Consider the following 21,173-nt stretch of genomic DNA (forward strand, 5'->3'; position numbering starts at 1 on the left):
TAATACTCTAGAGGTAAACTTTAATATGAATCACAGAAATGGATGTGCAAATATAAATGTAAATATAAACAAATGTACAATGACAATGACTTCAAGATGACGAAGAAATATCAAGGTGAAATTCACCGTTCTGGCGTATTTTAACATTAAAACAACAGCAAAAGTCAACAAGCAAACAAACAAAATTCATTGCGTCTTGTCGTCCGTGTAATTCCTCTGTTTCGTAGCCAAAGGCTAAGCAGCCTAATGAAGGGAAGAGAGACGAACAGACATAAAGATACAGCTTTACTTTCTAAAACAGATTCGTGTTCGTCTGCTGAAGACGGGCAATTTCTACTACTGAGCACCACCAGGTCTGAAGCGAAAAAACAGGAAGACGCCGAGAAAGCCCAGAAGTGCTCCCAGCACCAGCATGCCTGTTGCCATACCTCCCATCGCGCCTGCAAAGCACAGGTGCACACATATTTTAAATTCTCCGCAGGAAAAGAACGTGAGCACGTGAATATATATTTACGTGACAGTCGCACACACCCGTGCAAATACATGCACCGTAGATCACACACTCTCTCGCCTTTCAATCAACAAATAGCATGGCACAAAGAGATTTTAAAAAGTGCATCTTGTAAAGATTTTTGTAAATAGCGGTCTGTCAGATCACTGTATTCAGATTATGGTATTATATGAGTTTTAATTCCCGAGAGCCACATTTTCTGTCAGTCAAATGCGTGCCTTCTACAACAGTTACCAGACCTCAGACGTGTTCATCAAACGACGCCACATCATCTACGGACGTTGAGAGTCGCCTTTCCAAATCAATCAATGAGTTGTCCTTTGACCGTCGCTGGTCGTTGAGGGGAGCGCATTTGCTTATTTAGGGCAATAGTCAGCAGGTCCTGTACAGGACGACCAGTCCAGTCTTTGACGTTGAAGTGTCCAATCTAGTTCTTTTCTCTGATAGTGAATTCTTTCGGCGAGCGACATGCGTCGTTCTCCAAGGTGCTTTCGAATAGAATTTGACAGGTCTGCAGTGCGACATTTTTGTCATTCAGAGCAGACATGAATGTTGGAGGAGACATCATACCTTCCACGCTATCTACCAAACAGTTCCACTGTGGAATGATTTTGGCACGATGCAACAACTGGGTAAATGTACAGCAAAAAATATCAACACCTCAAAAAATATAGACAAATCAGAAAAAAACTTACCTCCTGAATAACCAGAAAAAGGATGAGGAGAAGATGAAGATGCGTTCAAAGTGGAGGAAGAGGAAGCGCCATCATTTTTCCTAAACCGGGAGGGCACATAGAACTGGTATTCAGCGCCCGCTGGCTTGCCAACGAAGCTACGGATCTGTAAGGTCAAAGGGCTGAGCATTAGAGTCAATTCATATTATACGTTTACAGATGTATATAATCTTCAACGTGAGAGACATTGTCAATGGGGCTACGTCTAAGCAGAGAGAGAGAGGAGCTAAAGAGAGACTGTATACTTTAGCTCTCTCTTTTTTTTCTCTCTGTTATACACATGGGTGCATGGTGTTTAAAAGTTGTCTTACGTCTGATCCCATGTGATGACCATTGTGCTGGTGTTGAGGGCGTTCATCAGGACATTGTAAGCAGTTGTCACGTCTTTCTCTACCGGCGGGTTCGCAACGTCCCCTGCCAGTGGCGCTTTGTCTAGCAGGTCAAAGGTTATGAGCACGTTCAGCCCAGCCTCTTGAACCTTATGATATTTGAAAAGATAGGTTTGGGGTTAAGACTTAGAGCGCCAACTGACTGAGCAACTAACCAAACGTCATGAAATTTCCAGATACAAAATGAGAAAGAGCAGGAAAGATATACACGCATTTGAAAGACAGACTAGATATTAAATATGTGAGGAATATATCTGTGGGGCAAGCAGCCACATGCCCTGGAACTAGTGAGCCGTGTATGGGGCTTCTTATTGCCAGATGGCGGTTCTTGAGCGAAGGGCCTACGTTCTGACGGTCTACTGAACACGCGTCACTCACGTCCAGGCGGGAGATGCGGAGTGGAGACACACCCATCACCCGCTGCAGACTCTGTCGCACGTAGGACTTGAATGTTTTCAGACTGGTACCCACAACGCTGTAAAAGGAACCTGACACATAAAAATTCACAGATAAATATATGCTCAATGCAATAAAGGAAACCTACTTTTATAATCTCCTCCCCCCTCCCCTTTGTCAACAATCTGCACAGGGTTTTAAGTTTTGAGGGCAAAGAATTTATTTCAACCGGAAATCCATTCTTACGGAAGCGTATCTAAGAGTACAGGGGGAATAGCATGGGGCATACACACATGACAGGGATGGAAGTCTGATGCCGCATCTTTTTAAAAATGTTTTAGAGTTAATAAGAAATTTTTTTTTTAAACGTATTACTGTTCTTTAATAGATTCTTATTTTATTTTATCTGTTCACAATTATCGCTACATTTAATATTAAACTGCTGTAATTTATGGCAATTATTGGCTTAGTCCTTTAAAGTTCCTTGGTCTTTTCGCCCCGGGGTCATTAAATTATTGATATGCACACTCAAAGTTATGTAAATTACTTTTCGAATGCTTACCCTGCACCAGAAAAGCCACATTCTTCGATGTTGCGGGATCGTAACACGAGCTAACGTCGTACTCTCCGAAATCAGGCTCTTCTGCACTATAGTCATAAATTTGCACCATATAGTGGAATGACTGAAAACAACAACAAATCATTTCACATGGCATTTGCAATAAACGCAAAACACACCACTTGCAAATATAACCGCTCCCAAATTCCAGCTCTCTCTCTCCCTCTCTTTCTCTTTCTGTGTGTGCGTGTGTAAATTGTTAAAGCGTTCAAATGAAATAATGTGCTAAAAAGTGGCAAGTAAGAATGAGAGAGAGAGAGACTCAAGACTGAAATTGCCTATTGTTAGGCTATTGACCCATACAGTTGGATTTGTGAGATTCCAACACTAGGGTAACCACGACATTGAAAAGTATTATATTCTACTATCAACCAATTTCTTTGTACACTCGGAGAAACGATTTAACGTCGTCCATCCCCTGATTTTCCAAAAAGAAACCCAAACCCGCTTCTGTAAAGATCAAGAAAGAAAGAAAGACGACAGACAGACACAAAGATTTATGTGCAGATATATATATATATCTATACGGTGAATGCTGTTTACATCTTCCGAGAAGATCTCCAGCATGACGGGTAGCACAAGGTTGCTGCGATAACCCATCGCCGACATCCAGTCGCTCTGCCAAACAAGAAAACAAGACATCCTCGTGACACAGATGTGACTCTACACTCTGACTTTTTTGTATACTCTTTAGATGTTTTAACAAACATGGTGATTTTAATACGAAGTATAAAACATTTTACTGTCTGCGTATGCTTTACATGTCTCACCAAACAGCTTAATGCTAAATAAGTTTGGAGAAAATCATTGAATATAAAATTGTAAATTGTCAATGGAGCGTCTTGAGGATGTGCATGGGTTGCTGCTCACTTTAGACATGGCGGACAGAGAGGAAATTATGGTGGATAGGGGAGAGAGTGGAGAAACAAAATCCAAGAGCCGGAAAGTGAGAGAAATAAGGGAAAAGAAGAGAAGAGAAAGCTGCTGCTATTTGTGAATGTGTGGGGTGATGTGGAGCTTACATTGGCAAAGTACCAAGTCCAGACGGAGGCTGGGTTCTTCTGACTCGTGGGATCAGGGTAGTCAAAGCGGAACATGGACCACGCGTCACAGTCAATGCCCCGGATGTTTCTCTGATGACAATTAGGCTTTATGACTCAAATAATCAACACCTGAGAATAGTGATATCTTTACCATTGTACAAGAAACTTAAATGAAAGAAACATGTGTTATTATAAGCCCTTAAAAAAGTAAACATTTCGGATAATCCAACACTCTAGAAAGGAGTTCGTTCACTTTCTTAAAACAAGAGCGCACGTCACATCTTTAGGCGCAGCTTAGACGGTTTATGTTTTATCGTGTGCGGAGACCGGACGGCCGACCGGTTCGCCGCGGACGTTTAGCCGCATTATTTCAGAGAGAGGCTTTTACTTCTCAAAGAATGAAAGTAACTACTAGATTACACAATAATTCTTTATTTCAAACATTTACACACAGACTTCACAGACAGTTCACTTTGATTGTCACAGATTATGCGCAACAGGCTTTGAGAATAATTGTACAATGCGAGGAAATGTGTGAGCTAACGGTTCACATGAGGAGGGATAGTGAGAGAGTTCACTGAATTTACAATGGCGAGAGAAATGTGAGCGCGTCACACTTTGACTTCGGCTAAAGGTCGCGCGTGAATGCCAATGAGTGGCCCGGCGAAACGTAACGTCCAGTCGGCAAAACGTCCGGCTCCGAAACGTCCGGCGGCGAAACGTCCGTCGGCGAAAAGTATGTGTACCGTTTTAATCCTTCCATCAAGCGCCTTGAGTCGCGTCCTGCACCTGGTTTTCCTGAGTCAGGCATACTCACCGTGTCCAGGTGTTCGTGAGAGCGGTTCAGTGTCATATACTCACCGTGCCCTGGTACTGGTAAGTGCGGTTCAGCGCCAAGAAGTCTTGGGGACTGCGCATGCGCACGTATTTCAAGCCTGAGCTGACGGCGTCGACTGCGGTCGGCGGAATCTGACTGGCGGAGCAGGCACCACTCAGTACGTCCAAGGTGTACGACACACCTGTAGCAGAAGGTCAAGTCCATGCACTCACATAGCTGATGACATGGATCTTGTCTACTTGGACAGACTTTCAACACTTCCTGTCTCTGTCATCTTTTTTTCTGAAGTCAGGGTAATCGTTAAGTTAGTTCAATCCGAGTTCGATGCTTATCTAGTTGCTGAGGGAAGAATTTCTTGTTTTATTTATTGGTCTTCATTGTTGTCTCAGTGTTAGAGTAATGAAGATTTTTAATAGGTGTTAAAGTTAAAGAATTAGCTCACCTGTGTTATAGTCGTGGATGAGGGAGGTGTAGCGTGTGCCGTTGGACTGTTGAATCTAGGAGGGTCCCAATAATCCTCTCTAGCGACTTTTGCTTTGCTGTCATACAGTTCCTGAAATGCAGTGCATTCGTGCATAACATCACTCGTGTACTCTCACTTGTCCTTCGTGCAACATTAATTCCTTTTCCTCCATTACTTTCTCTCCCTTTTTCTGTTTGTCACTGTTATGTTGTGGAAAATACTTTTCCCAAGATGTCCTCACTCTCGTTCCAAGGTATCACACCTTCATATTTTTATCTTCCCGTCCACATCCAACCAATCTCTTCTATCCACTACCCTTTAGTAGGGGACATACAAGTTCTACACACTTACTTTAACAAAGGCGATGCCTTTTTGCATTACATCCAGGTATTCCGCCTTGAAAGAATAGGCAGGCGGCAAGCTGGGGACTGGCTTTGTGTTTTTCCCGCTGAGGCAGTAAGTATTGGCTGGAACCTTTCATGAGATGGTGCACGGTCAGGTCAAGTTAGTCTGACATAAAGACTGGACAAGACAGGGAAAGGACGTCACACTGGGGATAAGTAGGACATCAGGGTAGGAGACACCAAAGCAGGTAGACATTAAGTCATAAGAAGCATAAAAACAGAATTTCTCTCATGACAGGCAAAGTGACCGTTAAACTACGAAAAGGAAATGCCAGAGCTAAGGAGGTCATCAAAATAGTTAGGACATCAAATAAAAAATTATGAAAAATGTGTACATAATAGGCACAACACACAGGACCCGGATGAATTAGGAATGCTTTTCAAACGGACTCGCGATAGAAAGATGGCCGTCAGGATGTCAGAGTTCGGCTGACAAAACTCGTCATCAAGTAACGCTATGACGTCACGCACCTCAAAGACGTTGTCCGACCCCTGGATGTCAGGCTGGAAATTGTAGAACTCGTAGATGTGGTGGAAGGGACGGCTGTAGGTCTGGTTGAGCCACATCAAGCCCTGCACCACGCACCTCACAGGCTCGGCGTACTGGGACACTGTTGTCCACTGTGTCGTGTCTGCAGGACAAGGACGCGTAGACAGTCACGTGGTTGGTTGATTGTTTTTTTTATTATTATTCCCTTGACAGTTATTAACTAGAAACACATTTTTCTTGGTGGGTGGGGGAGAGATGGTCTTCTAAGAAATGCGTGCCTGCATGTTCACCTCTGTGTGTGTGCAAAATCTTTCAACAATTCATCTACTCCACCATCATGCCTTCAGTATGTAAAGACTAAGGTCGTTAAGTATACAATTAAATGATGATGGTTGTAGCTAACATTATATGTGGAGAAATCAGTAATAGAAAAATATCATAATCAATAAACTTACAGCGTATATTAAATTGTCAAATCTTCGCAATTACTCTTGTGATTTTATTTCTTTCTTCATACATTCCATCAGACAGTCGTTCTTTTAATCGATCAACAGGCGAGCAGTTTGAGCTTGAAAACAAATTCTGTAAAGTTTAGGGAAGCAGTAGGGATGGCAGGTCACTGTGAGCTCAGGGAGGCAACGGAAGCAGAGGACACTCACTGCTGAAGTACCACGTGACGGTGGCTGTAGCGTCCAGACCCTGCCAGTACTGGCACGACAGCCACTTGTCGCACAGGATCCCTCGCACCCGCTCCTGACCGGCATACTGTTCGCTGACGTCAGGACCGCTGAAATGCAGCGCCCCCTGCACGGAGTAGATGCGGTCCGTGCCATTCGCGTTGGCCTGAAGCCCGAACATCTCGCTGTTGTCGTTGGTGGACAGATTCTGGCTGTAGCACGTGTAGCCTCCCTCTACGCGAAATCACACGCACACATGCACACACACGTACACACACACACACACACACGCACATGCACGCACATACACACAGAGTATCAAAGACCAAAGGATGTATGTGTGGTGGACTTATAGCAATATTGTTATCACTCGCCGACACTCGCCAGCACTTGACCAAGATCACCCAATCGCTTCCTCTAACTTCCTCCACCGGAGACTTGTGTCAGAGCAGATTTCACGAGACCACAACACGTCCCTTAGTTAACTTAAAACTAAGTCGATAGCTTTCATCATTTATAGCAGATGAACAAAAAGTTATCAAAATCTACACACATTCTTTCTTCTTGTTAGAGAGTCGCAGTGCAGGAAACAGGCATGTAAGTAGTAGTCTAACAGGGAGGACCTAAGATAACTTCTACTGGTTGTTTGCTCGTTTGTCAGTCACCGTTGACTTTTCTTGGCATAAATACTGAGGAGAATCGAGTTATACATACGGTCGTCTGCGTAGACGCTGAGGTATTGGTTGCTCTTGTAGTAGTAAAAGAAGTAAGCTTCACTGCCTTCCTCCATCTACATAGAGGCAATTGATGCGAATAAAGAAAAGGGTAATAATTATGCGAAGTATGATATTTAATTTAATGTTTAAAATGTGTACACACGAAAAGACACTTTCACAAACTCATACATTAATCCTCATCCTTCTTTGTTTATTCGCTCGAGGTCCTGCACTCAAGCACGGATATACAATCCACATAATGACATGAGCAAAGAAGGGAGAGAGATGGGTGTGTGTGTGAGAGAGAAAGGAAGAGAGAGAGAGAGAGAGAGAGAGTTTGTGTGTGTGAGATAGAGAGAATGTTTGGAATGTTGGAACCTATCGCTTCCTCCTGAAACCAGAAGTCATACGTCAGTTGTGAATACTGGAACAATAAAGGGTCACCATGACGCCTGCTTTCAGTCACCTGATGAACAGCGCCGATGTTGCTGTCGTAGCTGTAGAACTCGTGTAACGATGACGTAGTATTCTTGTCCAGAAGGTTGACCTCCACCGCAGGGAATACGAAGAAGGAAGATCCGGCTTCTTGTGAGCTGTTTGTATACCGACACCATAATTTCAAACAAACACACATTGAGACACATTTACAGATATAAATTTCAAACGTGCAAGTCTACATAAATACATGCACGAGCAGCACATTAGTGGCTGAACAAGCAAATTCTTCTCATTAGTCAGCAACTTCTCAAACTTTTGTATTTACATTTTCATTTCTAATTATTGGCAAATGGAAATTCAGCTATGAAGATATTTTCTCTTTCTCTCTCTCTCTCTCAGTTTTGAACCGATGAGATTGACAGAAGACTCTTTTAAAAAGCTGTCGATGCGTAAAAACAACAGAGGGCTGGGCAAAAATGTTTTTCACCTGAAGAGCTATAGGCATTGCACACGGCGTGATCCCACCCGTGTTTGTATACATCCCCAGACACAGCCGCAAGCAGCGCCATCACTGCCACCAAAAGCGAGGCTGTGCTGTGGTCGGACACGTGACATCCAGCCATCCTTTCTATTGGTTGAATCCTTTCTCCCAGTTGTTCGGTTCTGTGGAGAAAAATGATTGGGTGAACATCCAAACTGGTTGATCCGGTAGTCAGCTTTTGTGACAATAACATTACTTCTTTTAAAATCCCTTTAAAATCTTTGAGAGGCATTAGTCTTTCGAGTGAGGAATAAGGTTGTAAATTAATGTAATGCATGTAATGCGGTCACACACTGCAATTACGGTTAAGAGCCATGGACACACAGGCAGACATCCATCCATAAAGCAAACTACCCCGAGCTTTCATGTTTCGCTCTATTGGTACATAACACGTTTGGACAAAAGCTTTTTGCAGTGCTGACTGCACCTATATCTGGATCATGTGTTATCAGAGACTAAAGTTAACATACTATCAAACATTTCACGCCTGTGACTGATAACACTGATGGAGAGGAGTGAGTGGGACAGTTAACGGTACAAATACTGTAGTCAAGGTCTGAGATATCGGTATGACATTGATGACATCTCTCTGTCGCTGACATGTGCTACACACACAATTATTTGGCGATCCATGCCAAAAGGTTACACAACTTCGTGACACATTCTGGTAACAAGTACCCAGCACAGCTCAGTCCTACGAAAACGTATCAAAAGCTGGTGCCTCCTCCTGTACCCCGAGATAATAACTACTAATGTCTATAGGTCAACTGCCTACACTGTATTAAAGTCTGAACAACGTGTTAGCTCAGAGTAGGGTTGAATTTCCGATTGTTTTTGTCCACTATAAGGTATTGAGTTCTGTCCTCTATGACAGATACTTTCGAAGAATGCGCCTCTTCGATTATCTTCGACTCATTTAACGGTTTTATACAAAGTTTAATCTGATGATGGCTCTTACAGTCTCATGCTTATTGCATACTGGTTATACTCATGATATTTGTAGTTACCATAGTTTTTTCAAATAATATCTTTTCAGCAGCCCCAGTATTACCCTGGCTGATACTTGTTTCTCCCATGAAAGAAAAAAGCCAGTTGACAAAGGACAAATTTCTTATTCTTCATATAAATGATGCTTATCTGCATTAAAAGGAAATGTAACACAATGGTATGCACGATTACTGCTACAAAAAGTAATATTCAGCTTCAAAAATATGTAGTGTATGGGACAGTGATAGATGGCGAACATCATGAAGAACAAGCAAACATACCTCCTACTACGTGGTAAACCGCTTCATGAAGCACGTACTCCCGATCAGTTGAAAATGGCGGCGATGAAATGATGCTTCCAAGATGGCCGCTCAGAAGAGAGACGCAGGATGAAGACGCATCCCTCGATGCTACCTGGATGGACTGATCACGCACGCACCGCCCAAAGCCGTGTGATAACTTGATACAAGGTGCTTTGCCGGCTTGGTCCCACCGACTGATATGCAACTGATAGTGAGAACACGACAACGTACGTTTCGCAACACACATGCTGTGTATTCACATCGGAGTCAAGTTGTTTTGTATTCTTCCTATTCTCCCTCTCTGTCACTCACAAACACGCACGCACGAACGCATATATATTTTCTTTGAAAACTTATCTTTTCCGGAAGTTTTTTGATCGAACTTGTCCCCGAAAATTTATTGTGCTGATAAAGTAAGTGCGTGCGTGTGCGCGCGCGCGTGCTGTATGTTGTGGTTGTAACAGATGCTTTTGTTGATGTGTGCTGTTATTATATTACATTCTTAAGGCTGGTATTAAGTCTTATGTAGGATGTACTATACCTGGCATTATGCTTTTGAATGCTGTTTGGTTGTTTGATTTGATGTTACCTCTATTTAAGAATTGTAAAGCATAAGGATTATGGGTGAGGGTTAATGAAATTTCGCTACATAATATAATAATTATTATTCACACACATTTCAGGTGCACTAAGGCAAACTATTTGAGTTGCATGTCAAACAATTTTTCTGATTTTTTTCAAAATAATCTCTTTACACTTCCGTCTGCTACTTGTTTCAGATGGACAGAACTCCTTGTTATCTTACAGAGACCCGTGATGTGTTTGTCAAACATCATGCACGTACATGCAATCTGACCCAGTGGATTAGAAAGCGTGCCTGAGGTCTGTGACTCGTCAGTAGAACTCCCGGTCCTCCAGGTGGCTTATCGGTCTGCTATTTATAAGGTGGGTAGAGAAGTTGGGTTCTAGTGTCTCTGAAGATTCGCCATGGAAACTAGCACCATCATTCTGTGGGTTATATCAACTTGGGCATCATTAACAGGTAAATAAGCTGCATTTGTCTCACAAACACGATAAAAGCATAGCTCATTTCAAAGAATGAAATCATGAAACCTACCGCCATATTACGTAAGCCACTTCAGATCCTATGCATAGAAGAAACAATGCAGGTCTCATAGCAAATCGTAGGAATGACAATGAATAGTTTGTTATTAAGTATCATTGGAGGTATAGCCTGCCTGTTATAAATAATTTCAAAGATTGCATAACAATAATTCATATCACACGAAAGAGATTGATGACCTTGCCTGTTTTAAAACAGAGAAGAAACTTTGCTCATTTTATTTGCAATGAATTATAAAAAAATATTGCTATAGACTGTATGTTTCTGGCGCGTCCCGGTGGCGCAGGTGTACTTGCCTTGTCATCAAAACAGTCAGAGTGAGAGTCTCATGATGTGGCACAAGTTTCACGTGCTATATCTGTAGTTGCTGAGACATAAAACCAAATATATTCGTAAACTTCAAATATTTGATTCAATATTATGAGTTCTTTGTCTTAAAACGTTAAACGTGGAGTTTGTTATTCAAATTTTCCACCATCTTGTTTCTGATTGGAGCAAGAATCAGCTTGAAAAGGGGAAAACCTCGGTCATTACTTAACTTGTGTGTTTTTTTATCCGAATAATGAGGGGCAGTTGTGAAGTTTGTTGCGCTCAATTTCAGGGTGGAAAGTTCAAACACATAATTAAAAAAGATTCATTTGCATTCTTCACAATTAAAGATACCTGACTGATGAGTCAGGTGACAGGTGAAGTAGGCTTTTCCTCTTGCAGTGCCCAAGACACGGTCATTAGGCCATGGAACTATCACTTATCTCGTTCTTTTCTTTTTTTAGGGTGGGTGGGTTGAACGAGTTTGCGATGACAACGCAACAGGTGTTCTTTCTTAATCATGCGAGTGTGTGTATGTGTGTGTGTGTGTGCACGCGCATTCAGCAGTTTTCAAGATATGCAATTCATCTCTTTCACTTTTGGACCCATTAACAATAACTTTCTGGCATCTCGTTATGAGGTCATACATATGTCAAAGCTTTTAATATTTCGAGGCTCCAATTGTTCCCTTACCAAAAATCAAGAAAACAAAGTTTGACTGTATCCTTTCCAGTTCAGGCTTTGTTTAGGTGCTAGTGTGAAAGAAAGGGTAACACATCCTACTTTATTCAGGAAAATTGTCTGAACAGAAAACCTTTTGAAACAGATTTTAGTTATTTTTCCAGCAGTGTTTGCATTATTCTGATAAATGTAATCAAAAATATACACGAAGTATTAACAATTACACATCTCAAATTGCAGCAGTCTCGGCTTTCAACTGGACCGTGTCGTCCCCAGCAGACGGGAGTGTGATTCCATCATGTCCAGGGGACAACGTGACCATTCCGTGGGATTTCGTGCTGGGTCCCGGAGACAGTTTGCTTAATGCCGAATGGTATTTCCAGCAAGAAGGTATTTAGTCTTACTAGTGCTTACTTAGTGTGATGGAACTAATAGCAGGAGACAGCAGCAGCTAATTAATAATCATTAGCGTCACGCTCCATGAACATGAACTCAATTGACCTCATGGAAATAAGAATGTAACAGTTTATAAAGACCATTTTCCGTCGTGGGTGGGATTGCGGGGAAATGTCCATATACCATAATAATAAACAGAAGACTTTACTAGTCTCGCAAGCAAAACCTTTATATGAACCAGCATGCGAGACTTAAACTGTTCCCTGTTCACGTGTAAAAAGAAGACAGTAGACCAGGGGTGGGCAATTAATTTTCCCAAGGGGCCGCATGAGTAATTGGGATCGTTTTAGAGGGCCGGACTAATATAGTTAACTCAGTTTTACCCAATACTTTATATATAGTATATATACTGGCGGGCGGGCCAGAGGGCGGGCCGGTCAGAGACAGGAGGCGGGCCGGATCCGGCCCGCGGGCCGGCCTTTGCCCAGGTCTGACCTAAAACCACAAAAAAGTATGGCATTCATCATTCAAAACAATCTTTTCACTGAAAGGGACATTTTGTGTTTTGTGAGTGTAATTGTGAAACACAGGCACAACAAATGGGAATTTCTCAGCCGTCCTGTGAGCTCTGCATGCTTCTGTTAAAAAAAAAAAAAACGAATACTCTAAGTTACTCAAAGTATGAGGCATATGTGTCTGAAATCCCCCATGATCATATATTTTTTATTTCTGATGTATCAAACTGCACATAAAGTTCATACTCAACAGCACACTTTTAAATAATCAAATATATACAGAATACATTGTGTACATTGTATCCAGATTCAAATATACGATCATTTCAGAGATGTGTGGATTTGTTCAATGAAGTGTATTTATTAATGAAAATAAATATTTTAAATGCAATGCTCACATGATAGGTTTCCCCTCAGAAGATACACGCTGTCCTCCTTTTGTTCCTTGTAGAATTGACTGGACTGGTTTTCCATTCCTTCCATTGCAGTTTCTTTATTCCTCTTGTCGGCAGAGTTTGTCCCCGAATGATCTCCAAACCACCGATGTATTGCAATTTTCATCTTATGTTTCCTCAGCCGTCCACGTGAATCCACTTTCTTGGCCGCAGTGTTGTTGAATAGATGTCTCGGGGTGAAACAGAAAAAAAAAATTAGAAGGGTTACCCCAAAGGCACCAAGCAACTAATCTTGAAACTATAACAACTATCTATGACACTGCAAAGATGGTTGACATTTTCCACTGATTATCGGTCCGAGTCCACGTGTATTAATTGAGGTCGCTAGACGTGGACAGCTGAAGCGCACAAATCTTTGTGTAGCAAGATTGCACAGAACAACCAAAGAAAACGTCCGCGGTACTAACTTCACAAAAGAACAGTCTGTTAACATTTACATAAAAATTTACATAAAAACTGGGCCACTTGACAGAATCGATGGTTATCGTGCTTTATCACGCGCAAGAGGTACCAAGTGTCCAAAGTTACTCACATACATTGCACCAAACTTAGGGTTTGACTTGGTAACTGTACAAACAAACAATGTAACACGGAAACTCACAAGAACAGAAATCATAGTGCAAGATGTAAAGGCGTATATGGAACGACCATTTATCCGAGGTAATCCACAGTCATCTGGATTTCATTAGCTGCGATGAAGGACACAACGAAAAAGACTGAACGGATAACGACGGTGATTGACCTGCTGGAGACAATGGCGATCGTTGTCGGTACATTTGACACGAGTAGCCACTAGTTAATAGACTGCAAATCCCCATTCCTGACATGAAAACTAGCATGAGATGAACACGACAAAACAGGGCGAATGCTTTCCATGATAAAAGTACAGTACAGGTGCACAGTACAGGTGTTGGCAACAAAGCCGAGCAATCGTCTATTAACCAGACGGACATTGTGGCATAGTAGGCATGGTCAGGGTGCCACGTGACCCACTGCTAGTACTTTTCGTTCCTCTGGTTAATGTGCTCTGCCTAGCATCTCTAGACGATTTCCCCAACATTTAATTTTTAATTGGTCAGTTCAAGATACCCTGTGATTGCCGCTCCCGACATTGTTGCACCATTTTTGATGACACCTTCTACAATGGATCATCACCTCATTCATTTGTAATTTTTATATATGTTTAAATATTGGTAAGGTTTTATAACCACATAAATTGATAAGCGTTTTGAAAGACTATTAAGTTTTTAACTTTGCATGGGTTACCTTGAAGTGCCATGTGGTTGCCGCCTCCGCTTAATTTCGCATCCTTTGGTGAGCGAAAAGCGATCGACAGACTTACTAGGATGGCAAGGTGGAGGCATCTTCTTCATTTCTTGTTCATATTTTTCTAAGGGATTTATTTTGTCATCCACGTAAATATGTACCATTCTAAGCCTCTTACGTTTGCAATTTTTCATATAATCTATTGCTATTTCAAATTTTTTTTTATGAATATAGAACCGAGCCTTGTAAGTTAACATTTGAGTGGATAGCTGGACATGCTTCCGCCATTTGGTATCGTCTTGGGAGGAAAGAGATGGACACGGACCTTGCACAGCGCAGTAGGCTTCTCCATTAATGCGATAAGTAATTTTATTAAGACCTTAAAAATAACCATAAAAAATACGTTTTTAACTTTTCATTGGTTAGTACCAGATGCCATGTGTCTGCCGCTCCCGCCATTATTCATCACATGGTGCGGGAAGCGGTCGATCCAGACCTACTAGCATGGCGAAGTGTAGGCATCGTATTCATTCATATTTAGCAAAACTCTCTGTCAAAGGTTTTATGAGTTTTTTTGCAACCACATGTTTATAACTCTTTATTGTTTAGTTTGAGATGCAGTTGGCAGCCGCTTCCACCATTTTGAATTGCTTGGTGGGGGAAGCGGTCTTTACAGATTTTAATGGATTTTTTTTTTTATCAACCTTGAACCACAAAACGGAAGGATTTTGTGTCTCCTTCTGTTTGCATTTTTGCTTCTAATTCAAATATTTTGTTTCCCCTTATGTTTTTAACTCTTTATTGGTTTGAGTACATAATATATTTCTTATCGCGTAACTCTTGACGACCATAACAAAATGGCGGACCTGTAGGCGGAGCTACACATAAACGGTAACGTCACTCGCCCTCCATCTGCTCGCTGCTCCATACCCGACACTTATATAAAACAATCCAAAAACAACAACAAAAGAAGCAAAAAAAAAAAAAAAACAAAAAACAACAACAAACAAACAAAAACAACAACAAAAAACAAACCAAAAAAAAAAAACCACAACAGCAAACTACATGTATAATATCCCTTTAACGCACACAGCTTCACGCCCCACCCTGTACTCCCCTCTGAACAATCACTCGTATTCGATGTGACCTTCGCTCGCCTCTGTTCAAATAGCATCCAGAGACCTGTGACGTACATCCGTTATCCTACAAGAAGATACCAGTTGGCTGCAGCTTCCCACACCAAGCAATGCAAAATGGCGCCCTATTGCATTGCATGGTGTGGGAAACAGTCGACACAGACTTAGCATGACAAGGTGTAGGCATCGTATCATTCCTTTTTATAGACTTTTCCGTCAAAGGTTTTGTGATTTTCTTTTTTGCAACCACACATACGCATAGGTATTTTGTTGCTCCTTATGTTTATAACTCGTATTGGATAGTTCCAGATGCCATGTGGCCGTCGCTTCCGCCATTAGTGCAGCATGGCAAAGTGCAAGCATCTTATTCATCTCCGTTTTAGAGATCATTTTGTAAGTTTTTTTTAAATGATTTTATATTAACCACATAAAGGATAAGCACTTAATTTTGTTGCCTCTTAAAACCAATCAATGATTAAAACCTTGAGATGCCAGTTTGCTGCCACTCCCGCCATTTTTGTATCGCTTTGTGTGGGCAGTTGTTGACATAGACTTAATGGCGAAGTAGAGGCATCTTCTCATTTCTATTTCACATCGTTTTGTTTTTGCAAGTATTTAACGATTTGCTTTATCGACACATAAATCGCCAAGTTTTTGCAAGCGCTCTCACAGCTTCAAGCTTGTATTGGTTGTGTGAGATGCTCTGATTTTTTAACCACATAAATGGACAAGCCTTTTGTAAGCCATGTAAGTTTTCAACTTTTCATGGAGATGCCATGTGGCTGCCACTCTCGCCATTATTCACATTTTCCCCTCAAAGGTTTTATGAATTTCTTTGCAACCACATATATACATAAGCATTTTGTTACCCTTATGTTTATAACTCTTATTGGTTTTATATATATATATAGTTCCAGATGCCATATGGCTGCGGCTCCCGCCATTTTACACCACTTGGTGCGGAAAGCGGTGGACCCAGACCTACTAGCAAGGCGAAATAGCGGCATCGTGTTTACTCATATTTTCGTTCAGATTTGTGTTAATTTCAAAGGTTTTAATATATTTTTATCAACCACAAAACGGAAAGATTTTTTAGGCCCTTAACGTTTGCATTTTTGCATCTAATTCATTTCTGTTTCATAAATTAACAAAAAAATAAAGTTTATATATCTAATTTTGACATTTTATTGGTTTTTGAGATTTTTTTAAGCCCTCTTAGTTTTTGTTATTGGTTAAGATGTAAGATGCCACGTGGGTGCCACTTAGGGGAACGAAATACAAATTGTTTCGAAAAGATTGTTTGCGATGTACCAAAGGATAGGAAGGAGAGAGAGGAAGGAAAACAGTGCAAGGAATAGGAAAGGAATACATCCCTTGGGTAGCCGCCGTTGCTTTGTTCGGCGCAGTCGTCGTCCTTTCCTAGCCAGCTGTTGTTGAGGTCGATGGTGTGATAGTCGTAATCACCGAGCAACATGAGCTGGCCACGTTGATGGCAGTGGTGGTCACGCCAGTCTTTTAATCCAGTCTCATTAGTCGAGAAAGAGTTGGTGGAGTAGCGAGAAACTGTAACAACAGAGTGTGTCAAACAATAACAGGTATCTATTTACAGAAAAACTGTCGTAACAAAGTAAGGGGAATACCATCATAATACTCTGTGTGCAATAACATGTCCAGTGTAAGTAGAAATTATTTTTTTTATGTTTTTTTTTTTATCGCTGCTGCCTCGACGTAAAGATTATCAAGGGAAGAGAAATACATTTTGTTTTGTAAACAATAAGCCGATGTACCCTGTAAGTATATCCTGGTAGCCGCTGCTGCTTTACTCGGCGTGGTCACTGACCGCCATATTCAGTGTCAGGTGATCGTTGATGTCTTGGTGGTCAAAGTCACTGTCCTCTCCTACCCACCTGTTGTTGGGGTCAGTTGATAGTCGCAGTCACGTGCAACATTAGGTGGCGACGTTGGTGGCTGCTTCCCCCAGCAGTAGAGAGCCCCACACTCTTGAGAGGTGAAGGGGAAACTGAGAGATAAAGGTTAAGAAAGAACAGGGAAAGTAGAAAGGGTAGGAAGGGAGGAAAGAGACTAACGTGTTTGAGGGAAGAGGAGGGACATGAAAATAAGGGAAAGGAAGAAGTGGTTAGGAAAGTGGATGAAAGTGTTAGAAGAGAACAGAAAAAAAGAGATGAACGTGTTGCTAAGGGTGGGAGGACAGGAAAGGAGAGTCCAGAAAAGAGCTGGACCAAAGGGAAGCAAATTGAGAAGGAAAGAGTGAGAGGGAAGAGAAGGGATATAGAAAGAAGGTGAAAAGGAGGAGACAAAAGATAAGGGGAGATAGACGTGAAGTGCAGGAAAGAGGTTGGAAAGAGAGGAGAAAGGGGTGAGAAAGTAGTGAGTAGAAAAGAAAGGTAGGAAGAAACGGGCGGGAGGGAAAAGGACTGGAAAGGAAGATAGCGATTGGAACCGGCAGAAAGTAATGGAACCTGGTGTCGTGAACTCAGGAGAATGAACACGCGAAGACGGTCAGAGGTTGCGATTGCCGTTGTCTCGGGCTGATCACACTCTCGACATCTCTACCAACTCACTCCGACATTTACCGTACGTGTACACTTAAACTAAATAGCTAATTATACTTTACTTGACTCTTGAGCCCCCAGCGCGCATCTACAATAACCAACAGAAGGCAATTTATTGTAATAAAGAAGGCTATTAATGATCGAGAAATTTACAAATCAATTTACAAGATTATACAATTTCAAATATGGCCGCTCTCTAGGTGTCCCGTTACTTCCCTATGCCTAGTCCAGGTATCATTACTTTTACTACTACACACAGCACAATAAGCTTGTCTAACACACACTCGCCACTTGTCTCTTCCCACAAGTCTCTTGTCAGTTGTCGTATCCTCCGTCGATCGTAGCCGCCTCAGTCACGAGCGCAGAGACTCTGGCACTGCCGTGTGTCACCACGTGTCTCATCCTCACCTCTTAGGCCGTCACAGCGGTCAGAGCTTGACCACGCCTAACGAGGACCAACGCTTACCTACCAGCCTCGAGCTCTACTGTCTGCGACCAGACAGCTGCTGATGATGAAGCGATGAGCACTGGCACTGCTGTGTGCCACCATGTGTCTGTCTCGTCCTTTAGGCCGGACTGCTGTCTCAAGCTTAACAGCGCCTAACAAGGACCAACACTTATCTTCCAGCCTCAGCCTCTACTGTTTGCGACCAAACAGTTACTCTGGTGATGAAGCGTTGTGCACTCTGTGACTGAGCGGGTCTTACGCACCTTTTGAGTCAGTTGTGCTGGAGCAGTCCCGATTCCAAGACAACTCACAACGGAGAATATGAACAGCCTTGAACAGATCTCTATTACAATTTTATTCCTCGAGAACCCAGTGTGTAGACAACGATTCTTTGCTGATCGCAGTTGTCGTGAACTTCGAGGAATGAGCACGTGAAGATGGTCAGAGGTTGCGATTGCCGTTGCTTCGGGCTGATCACACTCTCGACACCTCTACCAACTCACTCCGACATTTCACCGTACACGCACACTTACACAAGATTGCTAATTACACTTGACTCTTGAGCCCCCAGCGCGCATACCCAACAACCAACACAAGGCAATTTAGTGTAATAAAGAAGGTTATTAATGATCGAGAGGCTGAAAACTCAATTTACAAGATTATACAATTTCAAATTTGGCCGCTCTCTAGGTGTCCCGTTACTTCCCTATGCCTAGTCCAGGCATCATGAGCCACTATAATTACCTTTACACATAGCACACAACACTCGTGTAACACACACTCGCCACTTATATCTTCACACAAGTCTCTTGTCATGTTGTCGTGTCCTCCGTCGATCGTAGCGGCCTCCGTCACGAGCGCAGAGACTCTGGCACTGCCGTGTGCCACCATGTGTCTGTCTCGTCCTTTAGGCCGGACTGCTGTCTCAAGCTTAACAGCGCCTAACAAGGACCAACACTTATCTTCCAGCCTCTGTCCTTTGATGTCACCCCGTCGATCGTAGCGGCCTCCGTCACGAGCGCAGAGACTCTGGCACTGCCGTGTGCCACCACGTGTCTCGTCCTCACCTCTTAGGCCGTGACAGCGGTCAGAGCTTGACCACGCCTAACGAGGACCAACGCTTATCTACCAGCCTCGAGCTCTGCTGTCTGCGACCAGACAGCTGCTGATGATGAAGCGTTGTGCACTCTGTGATAGTCCCGCAGTCCCACCTGACCCTGCGTTATGTCTGTCGTGACGTAAGCGGTCCGAGGTTCACAGGCCTACTGATTCCAGGAGAGATAAACGGTGGTGGGGCTTCTTGGCCTTTTGTCCATCCGACAGTCCAGTACCGCCAGAGGCTGACTACTGTGTCGCCGCCGCAACCGCTAACTCATCCCCACTGTTACCCATTCCACCTTCTGACAGTCTCTTTACATCAATCAGCTCGACTCGTGCAGGGAGAAGAAGTGCGGCACCAACACTAAAGCCTTATTCCTAGTTATCGTATGACATTTGGAAGAGAAAGAGTAAGACGAGGATGGCAGGAAGGGTCAAAGGAAGAGACGGAAGCTGGACCAAACCGGAAGGGTGGGAACGAAGAAATGGTGGAGGAGAGAAAGAAGGAGTGGTGGGAGTATGGGGATAGAAAGCAAAGAAGTAGGAAAAGAAGAAGAAGGGTGGAGAGAGAAGAGGTGGAAAGGAGAAAAAAGGGAGGAAAGAGAAGAAATGAAAGGAAAGGAGGACGTAGAGAAGGTATGTGAAGAAAAGGATGAAAAGAGACGGAAGGGGTGAAAGAGGCGGAGAGGGTTAGAATGGGAAAGGAGAGTGGGTCCCTTCCCATCTCAACCCCTCCACCCCTTCCCCCTCCCATCTGGGCTCTATTCTTCCCCACCTTTCTACATCTCTTTCTGACACCCTCTTTCCTTAATGTTAGGAAAAAGAGGTCAGGAGAGGCGCAAAGATGTGGGATGAGAAAGATGATGTGAAAAGAGTCGGGAAGGTTAGGAACCCTCCCTTCCTTCCCGTCCCGTTCCTTCTCACACCATTTTCCCATGACATCCCAACCAACAGAACATAGGAGATGAGGTTGGAAGGGGGTGAGAAGGATGGGAAAAGGTGTGATGGTGAGGAATTAGGCAGAAAGGGAAGGGAATAGAAAAAGATTTGAGAGCTTGAGGGGTGTAGAAGTGATGGAAGAACATGAAGGCCAGAAAAAAAGGGCAAGTTTGGAAGATAAGGTGGGAAGGCCATAAGGGGTGAGAAGGAAGAGAAGGTGAATGAATGGGGTGGTAAGTGGAAGGAAGGTTTGGACAGGTTGATGTAAAGGAAAAGGTAATAAAGGGGGGGGAGAGAAAGGGGTAAAATTGGATTTGCAAGGAAAGGAGAGAGGGAGTTGGAGGGTAGCAAAGTGTGAGAGGTAGAGGTGAAAAGTTGAGAAGGTTTGGAAATTGGTGTGTAGAAGGAAAATAGGGAGGTGATTTGAAGGTTTGTGGGAAGGGAAGAGGTTAGAAATGATGAAATCATGACAAGAAGGTAAAAAAGAATGTCTGGGATTAAAGAAGAAAATTGATGAAGTATAGGGTGTGGGAAGGGACAGCAAGGAGTGAGGTTGGTGGAAAAGGAAGGAATGGAAATAGCCTGAAAACATAAAAGGGAAATGTACAACTGTGGCTAATGCAATGCAACCAGAAAGCATTGGGCAAAATAATAGCATTGTGTAAACATGTGCTGCCAATTACTAT

General features: G+C 42.7%; 2 protein-coding genes and 2 long non-coding RNA genes across 5 annotated transcripts in view; 1 reads left to right on the forward strand and 3 right to left on the reverse strand.

Moving 5' to 3' along the window:
- On the reverse strand, positions 1 to 10,536 carry LOC112557101. 2 transcript variants are annotated; one of them, XM_025226739.1, is made up of 10 exons: positions 10,393 to 10,536; positions 9,528 to 9,753; positions 8,206 to 8,381; positions 7,747 to 7,873; positions 7,279 to 7,354; positions 6,547 to 6,798; positions 5,869 to 6,029; positions 5,345 to 5,467; positions 4,973 to 5,083; positions 4,554 to 4,711 (listed from the first exon to the last, which is right to left on the reverse strand). In XM_025226739.1, the coding sequence occupies exons 5-10, from the start codon at positions 7,352 to 7,354 to the stop codon at positions 4,685 to 4,687; spliced, it is 750 nt and encodes a 249-aa protein (XP_025082524.1). In that variant the 5' UTR covers positions 7,747 to 7,873; positions 8,206 to 8,381; positions 9,528 to 9,753; positions 10,393 to 10,536; the 3' UTR covers positions 4,554 to 4,684. The 2 variants fall into 2 exon arrangements, with proteins under 2 accessions (XP_025082525.1, XP_025082524.1); XM_025226740.1 differs by lacking the exons at positions 5,345 to 5,467; positions 5,869 to 6,029; positions 6,547 to 6,798; ... (3 more) ...; positions 9,528 to 9,753; positions 10,393 to 10,536 and adding exons at positions 1 to 440; positions 1,207 to 1,351; positions 1,557 to 1,723; ... (2 more) ...; positions 3,193 to 3,267; positions 3,672 to 3,782.
- Positions 10,453 to 21,173, forward strand: part of LOC112557104 — an 18,114-nt gene continuing 7,393 nt past the window's right edge. The window contains exons 1-2 of the mRNA XM_025226745.1: positions 10,453 to 10,590; positions 11,902 to 12,051. Coding sequence (XP_025082530.1) covers positions 10,536 to 10,590; positions 11,902 to 12,051 — 205 coding nt within the window. The 5' untranslated portion in view covers positions 10,453 to 10,535. The remainder of the gene's footprint in view (positions 10,591 to 11,901; positions 12,052 to 21,173) is intronic.
- Positions 10,977 to 20,464, reverse strand: LOC112557107. The gene is made up of 3 exons (XR_003097894.1): positions 17,217 to 20,464; positions 12,971 to 16,992; positions 10,977 to 11,038 (listed from the first exon to the last, which is right to left on the reverse strand). It is a non-coding gene; the product is annotated as an uncharacterized LOC112557107 (long non-coding RNA).
- The window catches only part of LOC112557105, a 12,997-nt gene continuing 12,734 nt past the window's right edge, over positions 20,911 to 21,173 (reverse strand). The window contains exon 3 of the long non-coding RNA XR_003097893.1: positions 20,911 to 21,069. This is a non-coding gene — a long non-coding RNA (uncharacterized LOC112557105). The remainder of the gene's footprint in view (positions 21,070 to 21,173) is intronic.

Source organism: Pomacea canaliculata, linkage group LG2 (genome assembly GCF_003073045.1).
Source record: "Pomacea canaliculata isolate SZHN2017 linkage group LG2, ASM307304v1, whole genome shotgun sequence".
NCBI classification, from domain to species: Eukaryota; Metazoa; Mollusca; class Gastropoda; order Architaenioglossa; family Ampullariidae; genus Pomacea; species Pomacea canaliculata.

Bases quoted from the DNA above. Each gene is read 5' to 3' on its own strand.
- LOC112557101 (XM_025226739.1), bottom strand. From the start codon at position 7,354: ATGGAGGAAGGCAGTGAAGCTTACTTCTTTTACTACTACAAGAGCAAC. The intron at 6,799-7,278 runs GTATGTATAACT...GATTTCGCGTAG, and splicing joins CAGCGTCTACGCAGACGACC to AGGGAGGCTACACGTGCTAC. The intron at 5,468-5,868 runs GTGCGTGACGTC...ATCTCATGAAAG, and splicing joins GGTCGGACAACGTCTTTGAG to GTTCCAGCCAATACTTACTG.